The 12,023-nt window shown below is 34.3% G+C and overlaps 1 protein-coding gene across 11 annotated transcripts in view; it reads right to left on the reverse strand.

The window, feature by feature from the left end:
* The window catches only part of Cic (Putative transcription factor capicua), a 144,904-nt gene that overhangs the window by 16,947 nt on the left and 115,934 nt on the right, over positions 1-12,023 (reverse strand). For 7 of the 11 annotated variants that reach the window (XM_076779975.1, XM_076779971.1, XM_076779980.1 and 4 more), the window contains 8 exons: positions 9,592-9,983; positions 4,941-5,505; positions 3,924-4,193; positions 1,853-1,964; positions 1,558-1,764; positions 1,371-1,483; positions 432-1,300; positions 149-365 (listed from right to left, as the gene is read on the reverse strand). In XM_076779975.1, the coding sequence (XP_076636090.1) occupies positions 149-365; positions 432-1,300; positions 1,371-1,483; positions 1,558-1,764; positions 1,853-1,964; positions 3,924-4,193; positions 4,941-5,505; positions 9,592-9,963 (2,725 nt within the window). In that variant the 5' untranslated portion in view covers positions 9,964-9,983. The remainder of the gene's footprint in view (positions 1-148; positions 366-431; positions 1,301-1,370; positions 1,484-1,557; positions 1,765-1,852; positions 1,965-3,923; positions 4,194-4,940; positions 5,506-9,591; positions 9,984-12,023) is intronic. The other 4 variants (XM_076779976.1, XM_076779979.1, XM_076779973.1 and 1 more) reach the window with 2 other exon arrangements.

Consider the following 12,023-nt stretch of genomic DNA (forward strand, 5'->3'; position numbering starts at 1 on the left):
TACTCATTTCACCACTTTGTAAAGTGGTAACCTAACATCAAACTATATTTTATATCAAATTGTTATGTCTCAGCTAAAGCGTAAACATTTAACTACAAAAGTCCAAAAGAGCAAAGCTGAAGGAGTATAATACACGTCCTGAACTTACACAACACTCCGTTGTTTTTCGAGCTTTCTTCTCTAGATTGCTGAGTCTTTGGAATCTGTACCAAGTGTCCAGGTTGAACGATTACATGCTGGAAGACGCTGGTTGGTGTAGGTGGATTTGAAGCTTCTGCAGTGGTTGTCATCACTACACTCGTGGGTGGCGGTTGACTCCTCTGCAAATCCATGTGTGTGGACACGTGAGTGGCCACTTTGCTTGCCTGACAATACAAAATGCCGTTAACACTGAAACCAATAATTAATAATATTCCACTAGAACCACTTACTTGCTGCAAAACCGACAGTTTGTCAATATGGACGGATGAGACAGCAGGCGACTGTGGAGGCTGACATTGCGTTTGATGCAACGACGGTGGAAGCTGACCCAAGTGATTCATCAATCCCGGCCTATACTTGTCCTCCTGATTAGCTATGTGGCCTGCTGCGGATACGTCCATACTATTCTTTATCACAAGATACTTCTTTTCGTGCTGATGCTGCATCACGTAGATCGGCTGGCTCTGCGTTTGCGGCTGAGCGTAGTCGACTGGCTGCTCCAGAGGCTTATGCAAGAGAGTCAAGTTCTGCGGCGCTGGCGCGGACAGTGGCATGTGAGGCGAGTGGGACTGTTTCAATATCTGCGAATTTTGCTCCGGGATTTCAGAATGATTGGGGAACCCGTTGTTTGTCGTGAGTGCGTGTTGAAGAATTATGCCCTGTTGCTGTTGGGCTATGGTCGTCACGACAGAAGGATGACGCGGCGGTGGGCTCTGCTCCGACCACGCCAACGTCAAGTTGGATCCAGGTATGCCACGGCTCACGGGAGAGATTCGTATCACGCTTGTTCCTATGCTAGCGGGGACAGGGGCCGTTGGAGCTGGTCGATTTGATCTGACCACTCGATTAGGTTCAGGCTTTATCACCTGTTGCTGATACTGAGTAAGAAACGTGGACTGAGTTGGCGAGTGCTTCCATTTCGCGCCAGGCGAGATCAATGGAGGGGCATGATGAGCGGGACTTGAGATGGGCATAAACACATTGTTTTGATTGAGACCCAATGGTGGGACTGGGGACTGATTGATGCACGGGGATATCGAAGATTGTCCTGTCGGCGACGAGAAGGCTGGTGTTGCTGATCTAGAACTTCCTAAAGACACTGCAATAACAGTACTATCGTCAGTATACATAGGTGCATGACTGCAGCAAGATACGAACAGAAAACTCACCAAGCATATTAGCAGCTTCAGTTTCGTCCTGATCAAATCGACCAGCAACTCTTCTATCTCCATAATTTGGAGAAGTGTCAGAGTCCCTCGACGTCTCTTCGCCATCCATTTTGCTATTGCAGAAACACGTGATTACGCAACGAGTCTTTTATTGATGATTTATGGGAATTATCGCGAATTTGCTTACCCAGGAAACGTATTTGTTGGACCCCTCAGACCAGATCCTTTTAAACTAAGATGACGAGAACAATATCCCCTTCGTTGGCTTTCTTTGGAACATCCCTCTTTGCTACAGAGTCGACGCCACTGTTTACCATTGAACTTTTTTCTAACTCCACTTGGTGTAGCCACTACATCACCTTTTTTATATCTATGTGGCGTTGCCGCCTGAGATCTATTTAACGTGCAATAAAGAATTCATGCATCTATAGTAGTCCCTTTTAAATGTTAACAGAGTCATTGTATGCGAACTACTGTGATACCTGGGCGTGGCTGCTTGAGAACGAGGAGTTATACTGCGTTGTTCAACTAGACTACTGGTACTCCCCCGACTTTGCATACTGCTCCTTTTACTGCTTCCTGATAATTTTGCATCTGTCAGTTGAATACATTTGAATTACTATACTATTGTTTTAATAAGATACGTAACACAAGTTATGCAATATATCAAAATATGTTTGATCCTTGATCAACTAGCAACTCAAGACGATTTTGCAAACATTTGACGAAGTCTCACAGTTAACGTAGAATGATTTTCTATAGAAATTTGTTACGGAGTCATTCCATGAGTATGCTTTCAAACCATGTTCAATTTTGAATATATCGTAGCCCTTAGAGATGTAACTGAACTAACAGATGAGAATGCGCTTTTGGCTGCTAGCAGCGAAGACATTAGAGTATCAAATAAGTATTGTACCGATTAAAGAAAAATTGTTTTCCACTATTTTTGCTGCAATTGTCCTGACAGTGCCAGGGTTTTCAATATTTGAAAATCTAAAGAAAACTGACAACATAACCACATTTGTCCTCTTGACAATTTAAAATTGGCTATGAAAATTATTTTCAGCAACGAGGTGGTTATACCTGCCATTGTTTTAAAGGATATGCGATCACTATTAAGACAGTTAATATTTATAATACTACTGGGAATTTAGAAACTCAGTCTTTGCTTAATGACACTAATTATTGGAAATATTTCTGTGCCCCTACTAGGATATGATCGAATACTCTTTAAAACAACGACAAGTATAACCACCTTGTTGCTGAAACTAATTTTTAAATTGTCGAAACACAACTGTGGCTGTGTTGTCATTTTTCTTTAGATTCTTAAACATTTCCCTGGTACAAAAGCAGAACATTTGTTTCAATTACAACAAAAATAGTGAAAAACAATTTTTTTTTGATTCGTAAAGTGTTAGAAAGATTTTTTAAAGAGCATTTCATTATATCTATCTCGCGATACTAATGGACAAATACTGATAGACTCAATTTAGAATAGGTAAAATATTTAACGATTAATTGAACGACTAATTTAATAAATTAGAAAGTCGAGATATACAAGTTCATGATTTAATTTCAAAAAATTGGGGTAGTTATTTCAAATTTGCAAAAGAAAGTTCAGAACCTTAAGAGTTTGTCTTCGTCAATGATTTTTCAAGCATTAACTACACATTTTAATCTGTGAGTCATACACATGCACAGAATGTGCTCCACTCTGTCCTGCTGACATACACTTTTCAGGACAAAGCTGGAGCAATTTATTCAATTTTCTTGTTTGAAAAGTGAATAATGTTCCCCTAAATCATTTAAAATTAAAATTTCTGAATATGCATTTTTAAACCTTCTCTTTTAATAAAAATTAAATCTTTTTCCCCAGTCATGAATCTACTTCGTCAAGTAGCGGCACAGAAATGTTTCCAAAAACTTGTGTCATCGACAGAGAGTGAGTTCCTAAATTCCCAGTAGTATTATAAATATCTCACATCCTCTAAAACAATGACAGCTGTAGCTTATATGAACATGATGACACAGTGTTCACCGAAATTAATTTTCATAAGGCCAATTTTAAATTGTCTATTGTTATAGTTTGGAAAAGGCCACCATTAACACGAACGTATTTTATATAGTTATTATTACTCTAATAATGCTTTAATACTACATAACTTTTACGGAAATAAAAAAAGGAAATGTTTCACCATCCAGTACTACCAACATTCTAGGCGTAGCACGGGGAAGTCCCATTCAGATAAGTCTGATAGATGGCGACACTGCATTCCTCAACACTACTTGAAATTTTTCAAATCATAACCCCAAAAAGAGATATTTAATTTAGGGGGACATTATTTACCTATCAAACAAGAAAATCCGTCAACAAAAATTGAATTCTATAACTTTGCTCAGCTTCGTGCTGAAGAGTTTATAAAATTTTTAAGAATCCTTTCTTAATTTCAAAGAACATGTCAAAAATTGAATACGCCTGAACTAGAATATCCTCTTAAACCTTTCTGTTAAAGTATCTACATTTTAAATGTATGTAGTAGAGTTTCATCTAACCTGCATCCGAAGGGAATGTAATATCTTCCCTGTCTAAGTCATCTTCGCTCTCTAAGTCATCGTAAGGTCGATTCCCATTACTTAATGCTATGCTGGCAGAATGTGCAGAAGTGCCTAAAGTCATGAGAGGACTAGTGCCAGTCGTTCTGTAATAACTGCTTGTGTCATTATGAGTTGATATATGAGATGTATGTTGAGGAGTGTGATGGAGTTGTAAAATTGGCACTGCTGTTGGAGCTTCCGAAGAATTTCGATAGCCATGTTCTGTAACTAACAAAATATTTCTCTGAAATTAATAAGACAAGTATACGTATATTACATAGAGTTCTCCAATAAGAAAGATTAAACTTTCAATCGTTACAGTCACCATTTGTTGTTCACTTGGTTGATTATATTCTAAATTCTTAGTATAGCGTAAGAAACTATTAGTACTGTATAATGAGCCCCCAGATTATCTTTTGTAGCTTTAATTTTCTTTAAATTCAAAGTCCTATCGCTCTCATTGGAGAACGCTGCATTAACCCCTCGAAGCTCATATTTTTCCAAGAATGATCAGTTTTCTGGACTTGCTTCTAAACTATATAAAAATGTGGTTCTTGTTAATTACAATGCTGTTTCTAACCTATAATTTGATGGGAAACGTTGGTATCCCTTGAACTGTTGAATTAAACACAAATATCATTTTTCAAAGCAGTCAGACTCGGGCAAGAATAATTTAATTTTCTCTAAATTCAAAGTTCTATCGCTCTCATTGGAGAATGCTGCATTAACTCCTTGATGCTCATATTTTTCCAAGAATGATAAGTTTTCTGGACTTGCTTCTAAGCTATATAAAAATGTGATTCTTGTTAATTACAATGCTGTTTCTAACCTATAATTTGATGGGAAACATTGGTATCCCTTGAACCGTTGAATTAAACACAAATATCATTTTTCAATGCAGTCAGACTGGGGTATGAGCGTTAAGGGGTTGACAAGACACATTAATTATTACTGTATTATATAGAGAAGCCGTACCAATTCCTTCAACCCTTGAAGAATCACAGTCTTCCAATCCCTCTTCTAGTTCATCCCACCAAGGAGGCTGCACTAACCGCAGATCTGCACGTTTCACAACATAACTATCACTCTGATCATCTTCCCTTGGTATCTTAACAACAAAACGTTTAGGCTTTGTTAGAATCTTGCACACCGTTCCTTTTACAAACACTTTAGCCGCGTCTGTGTGATTGTTTGACGTTGGACACCTGATGCAAACTTTTGCATCTAAAGTCACTTGCCCTACGGAGGGGCTTGCGTCGCCTATGACGTCGTACCTTCCCGCACCCAAAACGTCAGTGTAACGCACTAGTTTCCTTTCCCCGTCGAATTCTATGTAAATCTCTCCTTGAACAACGTTACGTATAACACCTGGATAATAATATGAATCCCTTAAAGCTAACACTCTGTGGTCGCGCCACTCACTGAGATCAATAGCAACAGTAGCAGGCCGAGGACGAGAACGCAAAGGTTCTTCTCGAAGAGAATAATCCACTGCTGTACTTTGGGGTGGTAAAACTACCACCGAATGTGCTGAGGATATCTGAAAACACACATGGATATTATAATTAGTAACCGTTACACTATGATTACTTAGTTCAATAATGTTTCCAACTGTTGCGTTGGTCAATTTTGTGAAGACGCCTGAAAATATTTAACGATACCTATGAGCTATGATATTGAAAGCTATTCTTCTGGGAAATGTTAGAGATACAAGATCTTTTTCTTCATTATTAGGATATAAACCTTTTACATGGCAAGCAGATAGAGACTCTCATCTTCAATTCTTTCAAATACAAATTTCTGAAGTTTTGAACAGCTCTAGCAATTTCTAACGATGTTTATGCTATTTTTATATGCTCATGCTTTTTCATAGTGAAAGAGGTTTAAAGAACTTTCGATTCTCGACTTAAAATACCAGACTGCATGTAATCGTTATACTATGATTACTTAGTTCAATAATGTTTCCAACTGTTGCGTTGGTCAATTTTGTGAAGACGCTTGAAAATATTTAACGATACCTATGAGCTATGATATTGAAAGCTATTCTTCTGGGAAATGTTGGAGATACAAGATCTTTTTCTTCATTATTAGGATATAAACCTTCTACATGCCAAGGAGATAGAGACTCTCATCTTCAATTCTTTTAAATACAAATTTCTGAAGTTCTGAACAGCTCTAGCAATTTCTAACGATGTTTATGCTATTTTTATATGCTCATGCTTTTTCATAGTGAAAGAGGTTTAAAGAACTTTCGATTCTCGACTTAAAATACCAGACTGCCATTTTAAATATTCAAAACGCATTTCATTTGTCTCTAAATATGTATGTTTAGAGTGTCTGGACATTGCATTTCGTTTTAGCTTGGACAAAGGAATTTATAACAACTTGTTTTCTTTAAAAAAGCATTGAAGTGAAGGAGCAACCGTGGGAAAAATTTTAATGGGGGATTCTAGAGCCCAAAATAAGACGAAAATGAAGAATACCAATTTGTTGATGGAGGCTTCGTTAAGAAGTTATTAACGTTTAAAATTCCGTCAATTCTGAATTTTTTTCTCGAAAATACGTTTTCCATTTTTAATAATTTTGTTTGAGGCCCTATAAAAAAGTTGTCTAATACTTTTTTGTAGGTACTCATGAGCTCTACTTTAGAAAAAAGTTTCATTGAAATATATTCATTATTGCAGGAATTATGGTCGTTTGAATTTTGTACCATTTTTATTGTGTTTTTCTCATTTTACGGGGTCAAGGACTAACTTTTCGAATATTTTTGGAATTTCTACATATTCTACACTAAAATACGCGTCATTTGCTTTTTTAAACATTAAAATCGTACAATTTGTTCAATAGTTATGATTTTTTAAAGATTCGCATAAAATTTCAGGGTACCATTTTCGGCCTGCAATTATATTTTCGCAAAGGAATTTTTTTCTCGAAACTGAGTAGGATTTCGAGGGTATGTCTAATGACCAAAAACGATTGTAATTGGTTCCTCTAGCTAACAATAATTTTTCTAGAACGATTTGAAATTTTAATTTTCGCCAAATAATTTAGGTACCAACCCCCTGTCGATTTTCCTTAAAAATTTGTTTTTCATTTTTGGTAATTTTATTTGACGTCCTACAGGAAAGTTGTTTAATACTTTTTTGTAGGTACCTATGGGTTCTACTTCAGAAAAAAGTTTCATTGAAATATATTCACTATTATAGGAGTTATGGCTGTTTGAAAATTGTACCATTTTTATGGGGTTTTTCTAATATTACAGGGCCAAGGAACAACCTTTCCAATATTTTTATAATTCTTACATATTCTACACTAAAATACACGGTGTTTGGCTTTTCGAACATTAAAATCGTCCAATCCGTTCAGAAGTTATGGTATTTTAAAGATTCACATGAAATTTCGGGTACCATTTCAGATTATATTTTCGGTAAGGAATTTTTTTCTCGAAAAAGGTTAGGATTTCGAGGGTACGTCTATTGACCAAAAATTATTATAATTGGTCCCTGCAATCAAAAATAATTTTTTTGGAACGATTTTAAATTTTTTAATTTTGTTGAAAAATTTCATACCTTCTCGAATTTTTTTCTCCAAACTGGGTAGGATTTCCGGGGTATATCTATTCATCAAAAATGATTATAATCGACCCCCGCAACCGAAAATAATTTTTCCAGAATTATTTGAAACTTTTCAATATTCAGGGTAATAAGAGAGTTATGCTCAGACATTATATCTTCAGTAATGAATTTTTTTCTCGAAAATGGTTAGGAATTTGAGGGTATGTCTATTCACCAAAAATGCTTGTAATTGTCCCCTCTAGCTAAAAATAATTTTTCCAGAACGATTTGAAATTTTTTATTTTAATTGTTAATAACTTTTTAACGAAGCCTCCATCAACAAATTGCTATTCTTGATTTTCGTCTTATTTTGGCCTCTAGAATCTCTCATTAAAATTTTTCCCATGATTGTCGAACACCCTGTATGCCATCTGGTACTTCGTATAACACGAACTACGAAAAAAATTACAAATATAAAATCATTCTTTATTATAAAAAAATCAAAATTCCAATTTATCCGTATTTTGTACAGGGTCGTGTAGTTTCCCTGTACAAATGTAGAAAAAAAAATCATTAATATCCAACGAGAAAAATAAAAAAATGTGCTGTTTTTTAACATATTGTTTAAACAAATAAAAGTTTCGCAAATCTCTTTACACCATCAAATTCGCCGTTTAAAAACACAAATTTCATCCATTTGAAGCACACCCCTATCTCTAATAGTTTCCGTGATATTCAACAAAGTATGTTTCGAACCCCGAACTTTGAGGGCCGATTTCAACCCCTCAAAGTGAATATTATCAGCTACAAAAAAATACGTGTCTAATAGATTTACGAGAACTACATAATTGCGAAGTTTCATCAAAATTGGAGATTCACACCTCGGGATAGTCCCTTGTAAGTAACTAACAACTACCCACAGACGCAACTGTTAATAACTTCTCAACGAAGCCTCAATCAACAAATTACTATTCTTGATTTTCGTCTTATTTTGGTCTCCAGAACACCCGATTAAAATTTTTCCCATGAGTGGCCGAAAACCATATACAGGGTGTTCGACAACCATGGGAAAAATTTTAATGGTAGATTCTACAGGCCAAAATAAGACAAAAATCAAGAATAGTAATTTATTGATTGAGGCTTTGTTAAGAAGTTATTAACGTTTAAAGTTCCGGGGAGCTCCGATCAGCTACGTCTGAACTTCAAACGTTAATAACTTCTCAACGAAGCCTCAATCAACAAATTACTATTCTTGATTTTCGTCTTATTTTGGTCTCCAGAATCCCCCATTAAAATTTTTCCCAGGGGTGGTCGAAAACCATATACAGGGTGTTCGACAACCATGGGAAAAATTTTAATGGTAGATTCTAGAGGCCAAAATAAGACAAAAATCAAGAATAGTAATTTATTGATTGAGGCTTTGTTAAGAAGTTATTAACGTTTAAAGTTCCGGGGAGCTCCGATCAGCTACGTCTGAACTTCAAACGTTAATAACTTCTCAACGAAGCCTCAATCAACAAATTACTATTCTTGATTTTCGTCTTATTTTGGTCTCTAGAACCCCCCATTAAAATTTTTCCCATGGGTGGCCGAAAACCATATACAGGGTGTTCGACAACCATGGGAAAAATTTTAATGGTAGATTCTAGAGGCCAAAATAAGACAAAAATCAAGAATAGTAATTTATTGATTGAGGCTTTGTTAAGAAGTTATTAACGTTTAAAGTTCCGGGGAGCTCCGATCAGCTACGTCTGAACTTCAAACGTTAATAACTTCTCAACGAAGCCTCAATCAACAAATTACTATTCTTGATTTTCGTCTTATTTTGGTCTCCAGAATCCCTCATTAAAATTTCTCCACGATCGAACACCCTCTATAGTTAGAAAAATCTCCTTTACAATGTCGAATTAAAATAAAAATTAAATACACGAGTTCAAATGATGAACCAAATCATTAATCGTTACAGTTTATATTTTCCGAGTATATAGTCCTCTCTGTTGGCAGTCTATGTAAAAGTATATTTGCTATTTCGAGGGTTAAGTATAGCAAAACGTTCCAATTCTTGCACGTACTTGATAACAATCTGATTCTTGTTGCTGTGGAGATTGCCGAGTTGCTAAGGTTGACTGCTGGACTAAACCTGATTGACCGAGTGGCATGTTCGGCGCCCGTATGTTCACCATATTGTTTATATTGCTTGTTACATTGCTGATTTTGTCCATCTCCTCGAGCTCCGACGGATCGAATTTTCGTTTCTTTGGAAGTTTCTTAGCGCTGATCGTTGGATCGGAGAGATCCCGCTGGGGAGGCGCCGGCGGCGGGGGTGGTTGTTCCAGAATAGATTTTTTTTCAATCGAACTTCCGCCACCACCCCCGCCTGCTCCATATTGTCCGCCTCCAAGGGGGTCCCGTTTCTCGTGCATCTCAGAATGAGCAGTCAGCATTTTGGCCACCTCACGCTGCTCTGAAAATTGAAAATACACACATTAGAATCTTGCAATTTATTAATTATTAATTATTGATTTTAGAAATCTTGATTGTAACCATTTAATCACCCCATCTTCCCCCCTATTTTGTACAGAAAGCCAAGAATTAATGTGTTGGTTGAGAACGAGGGTTGAAAATGTTAATTAAAAGTAGTTTGTTTTAGTAATTTTATTAATTTTATTTTTTAAGTAATTTTATTAATTTATTCGATATTTCAAGTAATTTTATTAATTTATTCAATATTTCAAGTAATTTTATTAATTTATTCGATATTTCAAGTAATTTTATTAATTTATTCAATATTTCAAGTAATTTTATTAATTTATTCAATATTTCAAGTAATTTTATCAATTTATTCAATATTTCAAGTAATTTTATTAATTTATTCAATATTTCAAGTAATTTTATTAATTTATTCAATATTTCAAGTAATTTTATTAATTTATTCGATATTTCATTCATTAGATATTTTAAACAATTTGTTATTAGGCTGTTACAATGCAGTGCCACGAATTTGATTATTTAATAATTAATTGTTGATTTATCGTTGGTGTTTAAATAATAACCGAAAATATATTTAATTATAGATTTATTGAAATCGTCAAATTGAATCCAAGTTACAGAGTTTGTTAATATTATTTTGTTGGTAATTTATTTTGAATTTGATTATTGTTACTATATGAATATATGTAAATATTATAATTAAAAAAAATACTTAGAATTAGATATGAATAGAGTCAATAAATATTAAGTTTGCAAAGGCTACAACAATTTTTTTTTTTAATTTCAACAAATTACTGTTGAAATTAATTCAACAAATCTTGTCGAATTTTTTTCTCGAAAATGGTTAGGATTTCGAGGATATGCGTAATAACCAAAAATGATTGTAATTGACCCTTGTAACTAAATATAATTTTTTTAGAATTATTTGAAATTTTTTTTTTTTCGTCGAAAAATTTCATATTTTGTCGAATTTTTTTCTCGAAAATGGGTAGGATTTCGAGGATATGTGTAATAACCAAAAATGATTGTAATTGACCCTTGTAACCGAATATAATTTTTCTAGAATTATTTGAAATTTTTTTTTTTTCGTCGAAAAATTTCATATTTTGTCGAATTTTTTTCTAGAAAATGGGTAGGATTTCGAGGATATGTGTAATGACCAAAAATTATTGTAATTGACCCCCACAACTGAAAATAATTTTTCCAAAACGATTTGGAATTTTTTTTTTCCAGTCGAAAAATTTCATATCTTCTCGAATTTTTTTCTAGAAAGTGGGTAGGATTTCGAGGATATGTGTAATAACCAAAAACAATTGTAATTCACCACTCTAGCTAAAAATAATTTTTCTAGAATTATTTGAAATTTTTTTTTTTCGTCGAAAAATTTCATATTTTGTCGAATTTTTTTCTCGAACATGGGTAGAATTTCAAAGATATGTGTAATAACCAAAAATGATTGTAATTGACCTCTGAAACTAAATATAATTTTTTTAGAATTATTTGAAATTTTTTTTTTTTCGTCGAAAGATTTCATATTTTGTCGAATTTTTTTCTCGAAAATGGGTAGGATTTCGAGGATATGTGTAATAACCAAAAATACTTGTAATTGACACTTGTAACTAAATATAATTTTTTTAGAATTATTTGAAATTTTTTTTTTTTCGTCGAAAGATTTCATATTTTGTCGAATATTTTTCTCGAAAATGGGTAGGATTTCGAGGATATGTGTAATCACCAAAAATGATTGTAATTGACCCCAGTAACAAAATATAATTTTTTCAGAATGAATTAAAAATTTTTTTTTTCGTCGACACCTACCCCCAGTCGATTTTTCTTACAAATTCGTTTTTGATTTTTATTAAATGTGTTTTACGCTCTACGAAAATGTTGTTTAATACTTTTTTGTAGGCATCCACGAGACCTACTTCCAAACTAAATTTCAAAGAAATCCATCGACTATTGTAGGAGTTATGGCCGTTTGAAAATTGGACCACTTTTATGAGATTTTTCTCAT

This window comes from Colletes latitarsis, chromosome 12 (genome assembly GCF_051014445.1).
Source record: "Colletes latitarsis isolate SP2378_abdomen chromosome 12, iyColLati1, whole genome shotgun sequence".
NCBI lineage: Eukaryota > Metazoa > Arthropoda > Insecta > Hymenoptera > Colletidae > Colletes > Colletes latitarsis.